Source organism: Rhamphochromis longiceps, linkage group LG18 (assembly GCF_057381845.1).
Source record: "Rhamphochromis longiceps isolate RC_006_pf linkage group LG18, R_longiceps_female_GT1.1, whole genome shotgun sequence".
Taxonomy (NCBI): Eukaryota; Metazoa; Chordata; class Actinopteri; order Cichliformes; family Cichlidae; genus Rhamphochromis; species Rhamphochromis longiceps.
The window spans coordinates 2,797,405-2,817,081 of record NC_140574.1 but is presented as its reverse complement, the minus strand read 5'-3'; the positions used below and the strand labels follow the sequence as shown (position 1 = coordinate 2,817,081).

At 39.2% G+C, this 19,677-nt stretch overlaps 1 protein-coding gene across 1 annotated transcript; it reads left to right on the top strand.

Moving 5' to 3' along the window:
* Nucleotides 1–4,439: 4,439 nt before the first annotated feature.
* On the top strand, nt 4,440–5,749 carry LOC146647409 (uncharacterized). The gene is made up of 3 exons (XM_085389001.1): nt 4,440–4,791; nt 4,924–4,998; nt 5,352–5,749. Exons 1-3 carry the CDS (start codon nt 4,440–4,442, stop codon nt 5,498–5,500), a joined length of 576 nt encoding a protein of 191 aa, XP_085245127.1. The 3' UTR covers nt 5,501–5,749.
* Nucleotides 5,750–19,677: the final 13,928 nt, after the last annotated feature.

The following is a 19,677-nucleotide window of genomic DNA, read 5'->3' as shown; positions in this document are numbered from 1 at the left end:
TTTATTTATTTTTCAGGGAGTCCAACAACCTACTTTATGTAAGCAAACAGGAGTCAGGTGACCTGGTAACGGGCAGACGTGGGCGTGGCTAATTGTCCCAGTGTAACAGCTGATATTTGCTTACATAGTCCATTTTCCTCTAACAGCAGCACAGAGCTGCCAGCATGTTTAATGATTGACAAGATTAAAGACAAAACGTTGCTGTGATCAGTTCACGATAAATCTGATAAATAACTGCTTTAATATAAGTTTGGTCAAGTTGTTCTGGTGTGTATAACTGTGCTCCTCTTATAGAGAACAAATGTGAGATGTTGATTCCTGCCAGCAGAAACCAGCACAGGCTGCTTCATGTGGACTGGAACTAATAACTGCTTTGATATTAGTTCGGGGGAGTTGTTCACAGTCTAAAAAGTAATTCAGAGGCTTAGTAAATATCACGATGAATATAAGTTTTTTTTTTTTTTTTTTTTTTTTTTGAAGTGACATCAGAAACAGCAGCATGTGACATCACGTGATGGCAGAGCTTCAGTTCATCCTTTGTCATCTTTTTTTTTTTTTTTTTTTTTTTTTTTAATAGGACAGGGGGAAAGAATGAAAGAAAGAGGGGGAGAGGAAGAAAGAAAACCAAAGGGGAGAAGAGACGGTGAGAAGGGGGGGAAGAGAGAGAAAAAAAAAAAAACCAAAAAAAAAAAAACCTCCTGGGTCACCTGTATGGAGAGAAAGAAAAACAAAAAAACAGGGGAGACAGCAAACAACAAAGAGCAACATAATAATTTAAAAAAAAAGCACCATCACAATAAACTAGTTAGTCATAGATATCAATAGTTACTAAATAATAAACGATATTGTGCAGCATGCAAGATAGACAGCGCACAGTGTGCTTTGAGGCAGCAGCCAAGAAAGCTGTAGTCCGCATCTGTGAATACCCATGTGTGCACCTGTGTGCATACCTGTGTGGATCAGCATGCTTGCATTCCAAAGGTTTCTCCATGTAATGATCTGCTAGAGAGTGTGGGGGGCCACAGCCCCGTCCTCTATGGTATCAAGCAGGTATGGAGGAGATCAAAACTCCAGACATCCAGAGGCCCCCAGAACACAAGAGATGAATATAAGTTAGATGAGCCTGATAAAATCTATGAATATCCTTTTAGTAATTATTTGAGTTTGATCAATTAAAATAAATGTCTAGAATTTCAACTTGTGTGTTTGTGTGAAATTAAGATATTTATTTACATTTATTGCAGACGAAAAAATCAGTATTTGGTTCACAGAACACCTTTTTTGCATATACTTAATATTTTTGTTTGAAATTGAATCTAAATATTTGAGAAATAGGTATCTATACTTATCAGTATCTTGGACTAAAATCATTAATTATTCAAATCAATATTTTTTATTGTCAGCAACTACAACTTAAAAGTGTAAGTAAAACACGATAACATAGAGTAATTGAGTATTAGTGCGCGGCACGCATAGCCTCACGGGAAAGTTTTCATTTCATCACAACAGCCGTCAGCAGACACAAACTCACGGGGGAACCACCTGGAAAAGTTGCCTCCCATTCTGCTTTTAAATACTCGAGGAACAAGAAGTAGGCCTGCAGTGTGAGAGCGAAGTGCTCTAACAGGGTGATATGGTACTACAAGGTCATTAAGATAAGATGGGGCCTGATTTTTGTCAACAAACTTTTCTGCCCATTAAGCTTTTCCTATGTGAGCTGTTTCTCAGGTGATGAACTCAGAGAATCATTCTTTAAGCAGAGCTCATGCTTGTATTTGTCATTGTGTTATTAAAGTGAAAAGGCAAAGTTAATAGTGTGTAGGTCTGTCTGATGTTTCACTCACATCTGATATTTTGTGTCACAGAGGTAGTTGTGACAGTAGTTCATTCTTTAGCGAGCTCATTGCTTTTACCCATTAGATGTTTCGTGCGTAACACCTTGGTAAGGACACATTTTTACTGGCCATCAGTTGGGACTGAAACAGTTGATATTCATTTCCAGCATTTCCAGATTTTCAGCTGGTGGCATGACTTTCCATAGCTTTTTGTAAATCTCTTTCTTTGCAGGTTCAATATTTTTTCTGTGTCATTTCTCATCATTACATATAACTTAATTTATCGACATTTATGGTTCGATTTCTTTGAAAATCCAACAAGCTAATTCAATTTATGGGAGATGCAAAGTTGGAAGAACACATTCATCATTTCCATTAAATTCATTATTTCTAACTCTGATAATGTCAGTATGTCCAGTTTATTTGCTAATTTTCCTGTTCATACTAATTTCATCAGTTTTCACACTGAATTTTTCAAGTGATCCCAAATATTGATGAAGAACTATAAATGTAGTTTCTCTCTAGATAGATAGATAGATAGATAGATAGATAGATAGATAGATAGATAGATAGATAGATAGATAGATAGATAGATAGATAGATAGATAGATAGATTCTCATCCATTTTCCACTCATGCCTTTTTGTTCTGAGCACAGGGGCCTACACCCTGTTACCCTTACTGCATGCATGTAATTCAATGTGAGGGTTTTTTTTCTCCCACACGCTGTGAATGCATCATTAATCCCGTCCCTCCCAATCGGAAACATTTTCTATCTGGCGCACTGGCACCATAAGTGTTTTTATTCTACCAGATAGGGAAAATATGGTGACAGCGGGAGTTGCAGGCAAGTTAGGGATTGAGACTCACTGTCGTTTGGATTTCACAAGGAGGAAGTCGAAAAAGTTTTGGTAATTTGACAACTATTGCTGCTAAAGGTAGCAATACCACAGATTTATTCCACCAGCGGAAGAGTCATCTACTGCTAATGAAGACAATTGTAAACATTAACGTGTTCAACGTCTCCCCGCACACCAAAGGAAACATTAAATAAACGAGCTGTGATACCTGTGACTGTTCCACGTCAGTCGGTTTGATAGTCACCGTCTAGACTTCTATTTCTGTCATTTGAGGTCAGAAGAGGTTTTTTCTTTTCTTTTTTTTTTACAATTTTACATGTTATAAGCACAAAAGAGCACCTTTGTAATTTCAGTTGTTTTCGTTTGTCTCGTCTACCTTGATGTCCACTTTTGTTGCTATAGTTTGTGTTTGTTAGTGTCGACCACAGAGAGAGTTTACTGTCAGGTGTTGACATTGGTGAAAAACCTCAGTGAGCAACTGATGGTTAAAAGTGGTTATAATAAAAATGTTCAATTCATTCAGATATTTCTGTATTCAAAGCAAAAAATGGTTGATGTGACTGAGTGTACCAATTTTAGACACGATATGGTTGAAACTAAAACTTGTTATTGGAGCTTATTTAAACATACCGTGATATATATCGTGTATTGTGATATAGCCAAAAAATATTGTGATATTAGATTTTCCTCATATCGCCCGGCCGTACACAGGAGCCCTCAAGCTCCCAGATTAAAGACCGCCCCCGGGGCAAGTGGGGAGTGCAGACTGAAGGCCTTATTTTATTCTCTAAACTATATTTACATCTCTGTGGTGAAAACATGACACAAACACACACTACAAACTTCAGTAACAACTCAAAAAACAGATATAACAAAGAGCAAAGCACTCCCCCAGGTTTTGGGGTGTTTTTTACATTTCTTTTACCGCAGACACGCAGTAAAAGATCAAGTGCTCGGGGCCTTCAGCGGCTCTCACTTTTATTCATTTAAATTCCTAAAATGTTCCATCTTGGAAAAACAGACTTTTCAGTCTTTGTTTATCAGCATCAGTGGGTCCGACTCACTTGTATTAACACATTATCTCGTGCTACTGTCTGAATGTCATAACCTATTAAAAACCCACACAAAGCCAAAACATGTGGGCATGAAAAAAATCACTTTGTTGTCCCACACAAAATATCACAAACAATGTTCGACTCATAATGTTGATGACTTGAAATATCCACAAGATGTTTTATATAAAGGGCAATAATGTGTGATACAGTGCAGGTCAAAATCATATTCTAGTGTCTATCATTTTCCCCTGAGCTCATATTTCTATTACAATTCAAAACACCTTAATTCCAGCTGTTTTTCAGCTAGAAGTATGTCCACAAAACACCAAACAGTATCTATAGTTTGTTTATCCCTAAAGTGCTCTGAGGAAAAAGAGAAAAAAATGAATTAAAATTAAAACTTTCATCCAAACAAAATCATTGAATCGCTGAAAATCGTCTCTTTTATTAGTGATTACAGGATATTTATGTTCTTAAATAGAATCTGTATCAAGAAAAACACTAAAACTGATTTTGTAAAATCTATTGATTACATTTTCATTTGCATTTGCATGATGCAGATAACAAATGAACTATGACTGTAGTGAACTTTGTGCTGTATTGATGAGTAGTTTAGTGATCAGAGTCCATGTAGTTTCCAGGATCAGACTGAATGCAGTGCAGTGCTGGAAGCTGCTGCTGACTCTGTGAATGTGTGTCTGTGCTGCTTGTTGCTGCTGTCAAACTTCAGATGAGCAGGTAGTGAAGCCCGTGGTGAGCGTGTACCCAGCAGCATCCAGAGCCCACCTGGAGGGGAAGAGCTCCCTGCTGTGTGTGGCCTCAGCCATGTTTCCTCCTCTGGTCCAGTTCTCCTGGAAAAGACAGAAGAAGAACGGCGGAGAAGCGGAGGAGCTGCCCCCTGCTGAGGGAGAGCAGCTGGAGCTCAGAGAGGCGGGACGCACCATTGCCATCAGGATGGTTGATGGGAGCCATTCTGACACATATAAATACAGCTGCTGGGTGAAGCACGAGGGGGGCACAGTGGAGGCCCGAACACAACAAGGTAATGAAGGCTTGGTGACTGTGTTCAGCAGTGATTCAGCTTCATGTGGAGATGCTGTCAAAGAGAGCAGAGCAGCAGAGGACTGACATTTCTCACTGCAGCTCCAAACATTTGACTCCTTTTCTGTTTCAGAGCTTCCAGCTCCAGCAGCCTCCTGTCCTCCAGAGAGAGAGCCAGCAGACCTGCCAGCTCTGCAGCCAGCTGACTGTAAGATCACCTGCTGCCTCTCTGCATGGACAGCTCCAATGTCCAATGAGGCAGCTGGAACAAGTTTAGGCTCTTAAAGTTGCACTAATTGATCAAATCTTCATCCAACAAGCTCTGATAAAGCCACTGTACACTAGCTGCTCAGCACCAAACAGCAGACAGACCATAATATGTCAGAGATCAGTTTGTTAGCTGCTTGTGGAGTTCTTCTGCCCCCAAGTGGACACAAACACTACATCAATTCATCCACTTGAAGAAGAAGCTGTGACTGTTTCTATTTGGACTTTTTCTCCTTGATCTGAGAGGAATAACCCGACTGTCTGTCTGTCTCTTTGTGTCTGTCTGTCCTTCAGTGTCCTTCCAGTCTCAGTGCAGGGTGAAGCTGCTCTGCCTGCTGTACACAGTGCTGATAGTGAAGAGTCTGGTGTACTGCTGTGGACTCTCTCTGCTGATGATGCTCACAAACAAGGGAGCGTCCACCAACTGCACACATGCTGACTGACTGTTTCCTGCTCGCCTTTTCTCACCATCAGATTTCCTCCAGTCAGCAGTCAGAAATGTAAATTAACTTCTGGTTGCTTCAATGTTTCATTACTGAGCATTTGACCTTTTCTCATTTAATCATCTTAAACTGTGTAATATAAATTTACAGATAAACATGTTTGATGTGTTTGTAAAAGTGTAGATTCTTTATGTGAAGATTTCTTTTGTACATCTCTGCAGAAAAACTCAGCTGATGCATTCAGATCCCACCATAACAAAATAACAGTGTAGTTATTTGTCTGAAGTAAAAATAAAGATTTGAATGTTAAGAATATGCTTCTCATTTCTTCTGTGATACATAACCTGTGTGACTGCAGCATTCACAGATCATAAACTTGCTCTCCTGCAGCAGACGGGCTGTGTGGGTTTCTGCTCTGCAGCCTCCACACCGTTAGCTGTGGCTTTCACTTTAATAACACAACGACAGTTACAAGCATGAACTCTGCTTCAAGAATGATTCCAGGAAGGATCTGTGTTCATGTGTGTGAGAGAAACAAAGTGTGAACTCAGAGCTGTTACACAGTTGATGTTTAGTACGATCACAAAAGACAAATACAAGATGAAGTCTGAACATTAAATCCCACAGAACTCAAGTTGAACCGTTATGATTTAAAAACACTGAAAAAGGGAATAAATTAAGACAAGATTTGTAAAAACAATTTCACAAAACACCATCAGTTCAGATGGATGTTGAGCATCTTTCCATCTTTTTCTAATAATCATAAATATGTAAAATGTTTCATCAAAATGTGTCATTGATTAATCAGCTTAATTATTCAGACTAGTACAATTTATACAAATAATATAATTGAGTTAAAAACTGAAATCATAATTATTATAATTAAGAGCAGCACAGAGAAACCAACTCAAACAAAGAACATTCATCAATTTGATGATTTAACCAGTGCTGAATATTTATTAAGTTCACCCACGCTGTGCTGTAAATTCTGTTGATATGAATATTAAGATTTAACCCTCATAATGTCCCGATTTCCACACACCTGTGGTCCTCAGGGTCACAAATGTCCCCACTTCATTTCAGTGTTTTTAAAGTATAAATTGTCGATCAATTCAGTGTAAAAAATACATGAAATGATCAGTTATTGTGATTATTGTTTCACAACCAGAGTCGGTCGCTTTAACAGATGATCACAGACGGCTTTATGTCAAAGTTAATGTAGGAAGCTGTTTTTAAACGACTTCAAGTTTTTTACTGGCAGCAAATAATCAGGTTTTCCTTTGGGCTCAAAAATGACCCCGTCTGCTTTGACTGTTTATAAATGAAAGGTATAAAATATCATCCATCTCTGTGTTTCAAGGTTTGATTCAACTTTATTCCAACTCATTGCCTGACATGTGTCTGTATGTTGGCATGGTAGGAACAGCAGGGCATGGGTCTGAGTGAAGGCAAACTTTCATGAGGACAAAGGCGTGTCCATATTTGACACAAGTGCAGGAGGACAAATTAGAAATTCGCTGAACTTTAGTGATGCTTTTAAAGAATCTGTGATTTTAAAATCTTAGATGCAAATATAAAATCTGATGAGATTTATTCCACAGATTTGTGTTTTATGTCAGGGTAAATAATCTCTAACAAGTTAAGTGATTTACTATGAAGTGAAAAAGAGCAAATATGAAACAGATGTTGTCATGGAGGAGTGGACTCAGGCGCAGACAAACTCAGACGCTCGATGGCGAAGAATTAAGTGAAGTTTGTTACAGGAGGTTCGGTGTGACGACAACGAGTGATGAAAACAAACATGAACTAAAGGCGAGAGCCTAAAAATCGGCTCTGAGGTAAATGACTCATTTACAAGGTGTCAGGTATCACAGCACGCTGTGAGACGCTGTCAGCAGCACTGAAGGAAACACTGTGAACAGTGTTGAGACCACACCAGCCTCTCCCATCCTTTTGTCTTATAGAGATCACAGAGATGTTTCCAAATATTCCTGCTTTTGTACTGTTGTGTAAATGTGTGTGTAAAGGTGGATGACTGCCTGCTGCAGATGAAATCTAACCATGGGTACAAATAAATGAAGCTGACGTGAAACACAGCCCTGTTTTTATTACTGTTTATAGATATTAGAATTGATGATCATCATTTTAATGATTCTTAAAACTGTCGTCAATAAAACAGAACAATTAAAAATGAGATGCTGTGAATATTATTTATTCATTTTGTTTCACAAAAACAAAGAAAGGGTGAAGATATTCAAAAAGTTAGATAAAGAAGAAAACAACAGATAACAGTGTGTGTTAGTAAATTCACAGCAACATGAATGTTTCTGAGTGTTTGTGCATCATGTGACCCAGATTTTTGGATCTGCTGTCAGATTGAAATGAAGACGATGAAACCACAGCAGCTTCAGCTGAGCTGTCAATCAGCAGCAGCAGTCTTATCTGTGGGCCGCAGGGGCTGATGGGAGCTTTGAGGACCTGTTAGAAACCACGTGGCCCTCGTCTGATCTCACAGCTCGTCCTTGTTTGGCCTCAGCTGCATCAGAGCGCCACTTCTTCCCAGGTTCACCAGAGGAAACACCACTGCACAAAATGCTTTTCCTCCCAGCTGCTGCTCTGTGCTGTCTGTGTTCAGGTGAGTGTTTCCAGCCAATCAGGAGCCAACAAAGTCAACCTGTAACAAACACTGTCACACTAACCTTCATCTATCTGTCTGTGTCTCTACAGCACTGGTTACCATGGCAGCAGAACAGCTGATTCAGGAGGATTTAACATTGACCAGGAGAGTTGGAGAAAGTGTCTCCTTCAGCTGTGGAGGGATTAATAAGTGTGACCATTATTATATATTCTGGTACCAAAAGAAAGAAAAAGAAACATTCAAATTTATTTTTGTTTTTGACAAACGTAACGGCCAAGTCCTATCAGGCTATGAAAAAGATGATTTCTCATCTTTGAACAAAGGGAAAGGCTGGGAGTTAGAGATTAAGAAAGTTAAACCTGATCATTCAGCCACCTACTACTGCTCCTGTTTGAAGAGAGATCCCCACAGTGAGAAATGATCCCTGCAGCCTGAACAAAAACCAACAGATGAACAGATGTCAAACAGTGTCTGTGACAGGAAGAGAGCAGTAAACCACAGCCCAGCTTCACATGTTTCACCTCCATCTCAGAGTCACAAACATACTGAGCTCAGGGACCATTTTTATTTACTGCTGTCAGAAATTCAATTCGATTTATTTCTGTTTAAACAGATTTTTCATCCTGTTTTAAGACAGAAACAAGAGGAACAGATGACATCAAACTTCCAAATGTAAACAAATGTATCCTCAGTCCCACAAAAACATTTATTCAAAGTGAAAGAAAAACAGATTGTGTCAAACTGAGTCAAAGTCCATCCCTCATTCACAGTCTTAATGTTCTCTTCATGAAAACTCTTCCAGCAGCACTTGTTGTTTAACACCTTTCAGTACATTTAACCAGACACTTGGACTGATGTCAGGTCAGGATTTTGTCCTTCTAGCAGCGGCTCATTAGGACGCTGATGTTGTTGGACACATTTCCATCAGTTTCCTGTGGATGTTTATAGAGGATGAATCAGTCACGGTGCCTCATCTTTCTGTCACCTTCTTTTCTCTCTGATAGAAAAAAACTGATTTTGTATCTGAATATGTCAAATCTGGAATCACAGGACAAGATTTCTGCTCTCTGTTTGTGTTTCTGACCAATCACATTTGAGCAGCTTTGGCTGCTTAATTTCATTTACAGCATCGCTGCTGAAGAAGAATCAGAGTCTGACTGGATCAAACACACAGATTTAACAGCAGAAAGAGTGATTCCATGTAAAACACTCTCGTTCACCAGTTTTAACTCACATAACTTCACATTTCCTCAAATTGAATCTTAGTCATTTAATCACAGGAAGTTTCTGGGATTTTGTTCCAGACTGTATATTTATTTATAGATTTTTCTCTACTGAATTTGTTTGAAATATTCAGGTTTAAAATCAGTCTGATGTATTCTTAATGAGTCTTGTTCACAAAGTTACATGTGCAGTACTCTGTACATCTTCCATCCTTAGAGATCAATAATATATGTTGACCAATACTCAGCAGACTGAACCAGGACTGGAAACTTGCTCATCATCTCATCTTTGAGGTCTCCGTTTAAAAGCCGCAATGACTCAAAGGTAAATATTATACTGGATAATGTGTTAGTATATAAGACTTTGTCTTTTTTAACAAACAGCTCATCTATCAGCTGTCAGCAGAACTGTAGAACTTCAGATCCTGAAGTGTGTGAGGACAGAGAAGAGTCAGCTTTACTTCAGGTTTGATGGATAAACTTTCACAGTTTGTGATGATTCTGCTCTCTTTGTGATTTTAGCAGTGTTGGGTGTAACGCGTTATTTAGTAATTCATCTACAGAAGTGCAACTTCAAAGTGTTCTGCAATGTGGACAAAAGCAAACCGTTCTTCTGTTGCTTCAGAGATGGTAGATCATTTTTTCAAGAAAAAACTCATAGTACCTGTTTCAACACGATGGAATTCATTTCACGACGCTCTGTCCAGGATCACTGACATTCCCCTTGCTGAATTAAATACTGTCTGCACTCAGTTTGGAATCAAATGCTTCACTGATCGGGAGTATCTGTTCCTAAAGGAGTATTGTATCATGTTGAAGCCACTCACTGTTGCACTAGACATATTGCAAGGAGAAGAGAACTGCCATTTTGGAATCCTTCTTCTAACTCTGGAGATTCTAATGTCCAGGACGCTGGCACTGCAGGATGAGCTTAAGCTGACAGCATCCCTCCCTGATATCATTGTTATGGTAATCTATATATAGCCTTACCCTAAAATAATTTTTTGTTTTATTTATCTTGCTCTTATGTGAAGTGTCTGATGTATTTTTTTCTCATCGGCGATGAAGGTGCGCTTTTCCTCAATGATGGACAATAAAGAAGCTCTCCTGGCTGCAGTCACTTTGCCTAAATTTAAGTTATGCTGGATCAGAGAAGAAGAGAAAAAAGACATGGTTAGGGCAATGCTTACTACAGAGTGCCGTGGGTTGTCTCTTGAAGACCAAAAACCTGCTCAAGATCACAAGAACCCTGCTAACTCCACTGATGACTTTTTTTCATTTGAGGAGGACGACTGTACCTACTCTGCTGAAACAGAGGTGATGGAATATTTGAAATCTGCTGGGTCTGAGCTGGGTGTTCTTAGCCAGTTTCCCAGGATTAAGGCCATTTCACTGAGGTACAACACAGCCACACCATCAAGCGCACCATTCGAAAGGCTTTTTAGCCTCGGCAATCTTGTGCTTACACCCAGAAGGAACAGACTGTCAAGTGAACGCTTTGAGAGACTTACATTAATGAGATACAACAACTTTTTCAAAAACAACACAGCCAAGTAGTACAAAAAATGTTTTGGAAAACATGAGTGCATACAGCATGCAGGAAATATGGTGCTCATTGGTTTGAGGAAGTTTCAGAGGAATTCTGTTTGTTCAGAGTTAACTTCACTTTGTTGAATCACATGACATGATTACATACATTATGTATGAATATGTTACTCATTGCTTTGAAAATGTAAAAATTTTAATGTTTACTGCGTGAAATATGTCATGTATAACATTTCTTAAGTTGAGCTTTTTTGTTATTCAGATATGTTGCAGAAAAATATATTTGTTATTCTGGAATTGTGTTTCTTAGCTAAAGAAAGTCACATTCCTTACTAAAAAATGTAATTATTAAAGAAGGTTTTTTTATAGAATGTAATAAAGATGATTCAGGAAGCAAAAAGGCTAAACTATTTCATGTTGACTTGTATTTTTTTTAAATTATTTATTATTTAAAGAGTTTAATTTCTATTGTTTGTCCACTCAAGGTTTATGGGGATTTTAATAAGTATTTAGTTAAATTACTTATTGAGTGATTAAGTTACTTTTCAGACACAGTAATTAGATAAGTATTTTAAATACAATACTGATTAAGTAATTAGTAATAGTAATTAATTACTTTTTTAAAGTAACTTACCCAACACTGGATTTTAGGAGCTGCCCTCAGCACCACCCAGTGACATCACACACATCATCCTACATGTTCACTCTTTGTCAGTGGAAGCTGCAGCTGTTTGATTGATAAAGTTAAAGACAAGAAGTCAAAGGGATTAAACATCCATGTAACTGTGTCACTATATAGGAGCATAAATATTAACTCAGTTTGGTGTTTCAGAAAGCTGCTGATCTCAGATCTGCACAGCTTCTGTTTTAAACACTGAATGTCGTCAGCTGCATGAAGTGAGATTTTCTCTGACACAATTAAGTAAAACCTGATGAAGGTCAAAGGTCGTCACTTGTATGTTGAACTAAAAACTTGAATCTGGAATTCACTCACACTGTGTTTTGCCAATATTGTGTTCTTTACCATCAAGTCATTCAGAGTCCTTCATACCAGAGTAACCAGAAAGGATAATATATATTTTAAATAACTTTCTACAGGACTGAATATAACATCATTATGTAAAAGTCCAGAGTCTCTGTGCTTCATCTGAGGATGATGTGAAAACTTCTAACATCACACAAAGTAAAGGTCTCTATCACACTGCTCATGAAATGCAGATTTGTCCATCTTCTATTTTGGGCGTCTAGTGGAGGTCTGAAGATTTCCCTCTGAGGAAGCTGCTGGTGAAGGTGGCGAGTTCTGCTTGATCCCTGCGGTGACCTTCAGTTCCTGATGTTTCTGAAATGACACATCAGGAGTCTTCCGGGTCACGGCACCAAGTGTTAATTCCAGTTCTTTTGATTCTTAGGGCCAAGAAAACAAGGTTCAAAAGTGGTCTTTCACTTTAAAAAATGATCTTTATTTAACATATCCGGATATGGAGACCTGAGCACACAGCACACAGCCCCAGGTCTGAAGCACAAATGGAAGCCTAGATATTTATATACTTGCTCTCACGTCACACCACACTTTAAGTTTCGATCAAACAGCCTAGTTGGTTTCACTTTCACTTCATTCTAGCTGCAAAAACACGCTTCTGCAAAAGCATGCAGTTTCCTGACAGCACTTTTTGGCACAGAGTGTACTCAGAGTTAGGCCTTTCTCATATGAAACAATATAATCAGCATATAAACATTTGAGATGATAAATTTAAACCTCAACAGCTAACAGAAGCTGTGATAAATGAAAGGGAGGACATTTCTCAAACCTCTGGACCCAGGAAACCCAGCGTGGTCCTCATGGTCACCTTCACTTGTTGTTCCCCAGGGTGAATGTAGCTGTTGATAATGATGTGGACTTTGGACCCTGTTATTAAATGAAAAGAACAAATTACACTTCTATCAAACCTTTTGTAAGTCTGCTTTATTTCATTTAAACTTTCCATGTTAGCAGGCTGTAGAGCGCTCTGTGTGAACTGAATCTAAAACTGTTTGAATCCATATAATTCAGATACTAACAGTAACTCTGGGTCTCTGTGGAGTCTGCTGCTGATGTCATCTCTGTCTAAAACAGGATAAGAAAAAATGAGACCTGTGGAATCATTGAAGCATAAAGACTACGGGAGTAACAGGTGTGCAGCATCGCTAGCTAGCAACAACCCTCTAATACAGTGTGGCTAATCTAGCTAATGATCGCTTACAGTTAGAATGACAGAGATGACATTTTGTATAAAAACTGCTAAAACTGTTTCACAGGTTGTTGATCCTGTCGTGTTCTTTGTGTGTTTGGCAGCCATCATGAAGCTGTACGTGTCCATCACTGCTGTCAGTGTGAGAGCAGGACTTCTGTGTATTCTGGCTATCAAACAGCTCTACAGAGCACACTGTTTGTTCTTTAAAACATTTATTTAATCACAGTTCAGTGGCCGTGATATCGCCGCTGTTCTCTGTAATTCCACTTTTAAATCACAGAATTTCACCTTGGATGTCAGGTTGTGTTTTTGTGCCAGCAAACATTTTAAAACTGTTCTGACTTCAGTTCTTCTCAGACTGAACCATCAGGAGGATTCATACCTGCAACACCTGGAACCAGTCAGCTGGAGGCAGCAGCAGTTTGCCTCAGAACAACTTTATGAACAAAAAAAAGTAATCTCAGAGAGATAGATACCAACCTCTCAACATGGATTCAAACCAATAACCTTCATCTGATCGACCTTTCAGGCTACACCTGTTATTTGTAGCTGTCCACTGTAACACAGCAGGCTGAAACTGACTCTGATCCACAAAGCAGGACCTCTGCTAACTGGAATGCAGCCGTCATTATCACACCTGTATTTTTCCTCCTGTGAACTAAAGACATCTGCTTATAAAGAGGTCTGTCTGTGTCCCACATGTCTGTCTGTGACTCTCAGGATCACAAGGATCCACCTGACAGCAAGAACACAGGAGATGGAGGCGAATCCATCAGCAAACCATCTAAAAATCCTTTGTGAGAAAGACGTCTTCTGCAGGTATGAATGCACACTGTAACGTGTACGTCATCACTGATATGTATCAGCAGCTTGCTGTGGTGGATGTTCTGACACACAGTAATCTGCTGCGCTTAAACGATCTTGATATATAACTTGGAATGTAATTTAGGAAAGCTTGAGCAGCATTGTCACAGCCACACTGTGCTGCTAACTTTAAATGACTGTCAGGTGATTTGTGACAGAAGGACAGCAGCAGAGTGAAAGGAAGGTTTACAGGATGTTGGTGAGAGCTGCTGTCAGGTTTGGATCCTGTGGCTCTGACAAAAAGACAGGAGGCCGAACGGAAGATGTTCAGACTTTCACTGGACAAGATTAGAAATGAGTTCACGAGAGACAAAGTCAGAGAGGCTGACATCCTAATCTTTCCTGGGAATAACACTCCAGGAAATATAAATCTAATAAACTAATAGTTCTTAAAGGACACAGACTCATTACTGTAAGATTATTTTTTTAATACTTTAAAATGATAAATTTAATAAATGCTGGAGCTGCAACATGTTAACATGTAGTTAACAGATTAAAATTGATGCTCTCATATTAACAGCTAACTTTCTATGCTGTGCTGATTTATTTGTCACAGTCTTGGTCATTTATTTTGAACTTTTTTGTGGAGGTTAAACTTTCTGTTATAAATTTACCTGTATGTGTATTTTAAATATGATCTGTGTTATTAAATGCAACAGTTTCAAATCCACCTTGAAGGCTGAGTTCTTGTTCTGAAAGATGAGGATGTGTAACTGTGACACTAGAAGAGGTGTGCATCTAATTCTCTGAACTTCCTCTAAACTTATATTTTATGTGACAGTAACTTTGTATTTTCTGTTAACAACACCAGGAGCCACTTGGATGATGTCCATTAGCTTGGATATTCTCTTCTGCCGAGACTTCTGCTGCCTTCCTTCCTCCATAGTCCTCAAGTGTCCACATTATTCATCTCATCAACACAGAGATTTTTAAGGAGAACATCCCACAGATGATGTTCCCACATGCTGGGATTGTTGTGTGTGACCCTGGTTGGACATCCACAGAGAAAGGTGAGTGTTATTATCTTTATTATCATATCACCACCAACAGCTGGTTTTTGTGATCATTAAAATCTTCTAAAGTGTTTCAGTTACAGTGAGAACATTTGCACTAATACTGAACCATTCATTAAAATCTTTTACATACAAAACATTTTTACGGAGCAGGTCGCTATGATCAGCCAGCAAGACGCTAAGCCGACCGGGAGATGAAGGCTGTCGTGAGGTGACCAAGGATCCATCCCAGAGCTGATTGGCTGCCCCACACTTTCCACAGAGGTGGAGGCCAACCCAACCTAATATCCAGAGCTGTGAATGCCCTATCCACCTCAAAAAGTATGTGCTGGTTTAGGTAGCAGCCTGCGGAGTAGAGGATGGACTCAGCCTCAAAGTCCTCCTGATAGCTGTCCTCCAGTAGCCCCTGGCTGGCGAGAGAGGGAGCTGGCTACCCAGCATATTGAGGACACTCTGCCATTGCCTGTGAGGCATCCACCTTCCCTACATTAGCCTTAGGCATGTCGGGAAGTGGTTGGCTGGTACGCTTAGATTAAATAAAGCGAGCACGAGCCTCTCTGGTATGTGCTGGCAATATGAAACAGTCCATGCAGGACTGCAGAGCTTCCCTTCTCTGCTTGGCATGTTCCCAGCAGCGAGCATGGAGAGGGCACCGAGCACGAACTCGTGAGACTGTGAGAACAGCTCCATGTCCACCAGAGAACTCCCACACACTGGGCAGATGATCCACAGCGGATCCACTGGATACGTGAACCTGCGAGGCCACGAGCAATATTCCAGGGGAACGCTGGCTGCAGGACCCTCAGCAAGCACCGAGTGTGCGACCTGCAGCTAGTCACCGCAGAAGAGCTTTTGCATTGTGGATCGGGGCAACAGAAACTTGGGAGGCTGCTGACAAAGGCTCCCCATCACAAAGGTAACGAACACACCCCAGCCACACACAGTAATTCAATTCAATTTTATTCATATAGTGCCAAATCACAACAAAAGTTGCCTCAAGGCGCCTTATAGATAATGTAAAAAGTGGAGATCCAACGATCACCAGTTTCACATCTGCACAGCTGATTTATAGTTAAGCTGGTCTGTAGAGTTCACATGGAGCCGGTGTGGGTGAGGGGACTCGCCCAGCTCTAATGACCAAAGTCCAGGTGTTGTCCCTCTGTCCACTGACAAGAAACAAAGAGCTGAGTAGCCTTGCAGGTCAAATCCTACCAGTCCCCTCAGTATGACAGCCCCCCCTAGATCGTGGAACTTGTTAGTAACAGGGTTGATGTCAGAGGCCTGAACAGTCAGTCCCAAGGGAGAGTTATATTTAAAGGCCCGGAGTAACCTCTAAGAACTCTTTATAATAAAATGATTAATATTCTTATATTTGCCTTTACTGTTTCACAAAGGTTTAAAAAGGGTATGTCCACAATTTAGACTGTAATTACAGGATATTTTACTTTATTTGGCAGGAGTGAAGCAGAGGCAGAATTAAATGATAATAACAGTCACAGAATAATAAGCAAATCACATCAATCATACTTATCTCATTAACCTACTCTGAGCTAATGCTGATTTTAAAGGATGAGAGAGGTTGGAGGAGAGAATGAGCAGATCTTGTGCTGAATTTTGTTTCATCTCAGTGTTTTGTGCTAATGGAAACAATCCAACAGGAAAGCAGGAATCCTGAATATTCGATACTTCAGGAAAACAGCGAGACCCCAGATCTTCTCAGTGTTGGGAGAAGCTGCAATCCACCAGTAGAATGATGGGAGTCCAAAGAGATGGATGGAGCCAAATCCAATGTCTATGTCCACTGTCTGGGCAGCTGCTTGATGTCTCTGGTGTCTCTGCCAGAATTTCCAAAGGTGAATTTCTGGTATCCGATCATCTGAACTGTCATCACACAGAACTGCTGGAAACAGAACCTGAACATCTCTGAGGCTCCAATTTATGCTCTGACAAGTGCTCACTCACCCCACCTCTCCTCCCTCTGGCAGGTCGTCACCAATCACTGTGTTTAAAGAAGATCAGCAGTTATTTTACTTACTACATTTATTATTTAACATATTGATCAGGATCACACTTTGATTATAACTTTGAATAGAAATAAAGTTGATTTACTACAAGGACATAGGGAAAAAGCTCTTTTCTTACAGTGATACCACAAATCTGGGTCTAACACATGAGGCTGGATGTTAAATCCTTTTACCCCCTCAAAGATGTGATGACAGGGGAAAGTGAAGGAGACTTCAGCCTCTCTCACTTTTCTTCCATCAGAAACTTTTTGTTTTTTTAATGAACTGAGATCAGATTTGTGATCGTCACTCTGATAACTGGATGTTGTTTAAACCATTTTGCCAAAGTTTCTGTACAACTGTGTGTTTATAACCTCAAGTTCAGCTCTTGAAGGTCTTCAGCTGCTCATGTTGCAGATCCACTGTGAGCTGAACTTCCAATGAAGCTGTTAGAAAAATCAAAGTGATGTTTCAGATCAGTCAATGAGCTCGTTAGTTAATAACTGTGTAAGATGGTGTTATGGTCCCCTGATTCTCTGCTGCCTACCCACCATCTATCTTTCCTTTTTTGTCATTGATTGATTGATTGATTGAATCTTTATTTTGAACATGTTGAAAAAGTACAACAACATAGAATTAAAAGAGACAAATGAACCAAGCAAAACAAAAGGAAAACGAGCAACCACAACTACAAATAACTTTCATGTTCAAAAAGGAGCAGGAAGAAGCATAACGTATGTGTATATGCATACGCACATATACACATTTTCAATAACCCCAGTAACACCTCAAAGGATACACAACCTACAAATATATATATATACCCATACCAACATACCCGTGCACCCGCACACACATGAAAATATTAGACAAGAACACCCTATCAAATCTCTACCTTTTCCCTGTACCCTGTAAAAACCATATCCTTAAACTGCTTTTTAAACTGCGCCATGCTTGGACATTGCTTCATATCTTTACTTAGTCTGTTCCACAGCTTCACTCCACACACAGAGATGCAAAATCTTTTTAATGTTGTACGGATACGAGGATGTTTTAAATTTAATTCCCCCCTCAAATTGTATCCCCGTTCCCTTTTAGAAAACATTTTTAGAATATTGTCAGGAAGCAGGTTATTTATTGCTTTATATATAATTTGTGCTGTGAGAAAATGAAGCAGATCTGTGAATTTTAGAATTTTTGATTTTAAGAATAGTGGATTTGTATGATCTCTGTAACCAGTTTTATGGATTATCCTTATGGCCCTTTTTTGTAATATAAAGATTGATGATAGCGAACATTTGTAAGTATTGCCCCAAACCTCTGCACAGTAATTCAAATACGGTGCAATCAGGGAACAATAGAGAATGTGGAGTGATTTGTGGTCCAGAATGTGTGTTACTTTACTCAAGATTGAAACACTTCTTGAAATTTTGTTATGTATATGATTTATATGAGACTTCCAGTTTAATTTATCATCTATAATCACACCAAGAAACTTATGTTCAAGTATTCTTTCAATTTCCACACCATCTACATGAATCTGCACTTGTGCATTTCTAAGGGAATTCCCAAATAAGATAATTTTAGTTTTACTTAGATTTAAGCTTCCTAGTTTTTGGTTTCTTTGAGTTCTGTCTTATGGTTTATGTCTCTGTCTTCTTTAGTTGCTCTGTCTCCCGTATCACCTGCATCCCCTTGTCTAGTTCGCGTCTATGTGTATCCTAAGTTCCTATATCCCCTTGTTCAGTCAGTGTTTGTGTCTGCCCTGTTCCCACGTCTCTGTTCCCTTTGTAGTGCCTGCATATGAGTCTGTGTCTTTGTTCAGTCTGTGTTATGTGTTTCCTGTTTTACTTTGAAAGTCCATGTCTGATGTTAATGTGTCTGGTTTTGCTTCCTCTTGTCTCGTTAGGCCTGATTTGCCCCAGCTGTGTTTCCCTCCTGTTACCCATTCCCTGATTGCTCCCTCTGTGTATTAAAGCCCAGTGTTTCTCTGTGACTGTGTCGTGATCTACTGTTTTCCTAGCTGTGTGTTCTGTCATTTCTCTAGTTTAAGTTTGTTTTGAGTTTTTTCAGTTATGTTATATTTTGAGTATTAAATTAAAGCCTTTTTTGAGGTCACGTCTGTCTCCGGAGTCTGCACCTTGGGTCCTATTCCTGCCTGCACACAGCCACACCTAACACCTATCAATCAGGTTTTCACTACAGTCTACTGATGGCAGTGACTCAGGAATTTGTTCTGCCAGTTTTGGTCCAATATTTACAAAATAATGATTAAAGCTGTTGACCTTATCAGCAGTGTTTTCCATAATATTGCCAACTTTGTTGTCCAGAATTATTTTTAATGATACTGTTTAAAACATCCCATATCCCTTCATATTATCTTTATTGTTGTTCAATATTTTACTATAATACTCCTTTCTACATACACGTATAATATTGGTCAACTTATTTTTGTATTTTTTATATTTATTTTCAGCATCTTTTGTTCTTTGTTTTAGGTATTCCCTATAGAGTGTATTTTTCTTTTTACATGCATTTTGTAAACCCTCAGTGATCCATGGTCTATCTGAATATTTGTGCTTTCTGTTGTATTTTATTGTTGGACAGTTTTTAATCGTATAACTCCATGAACATTCTTAAAAATATGCCATATGCAATAT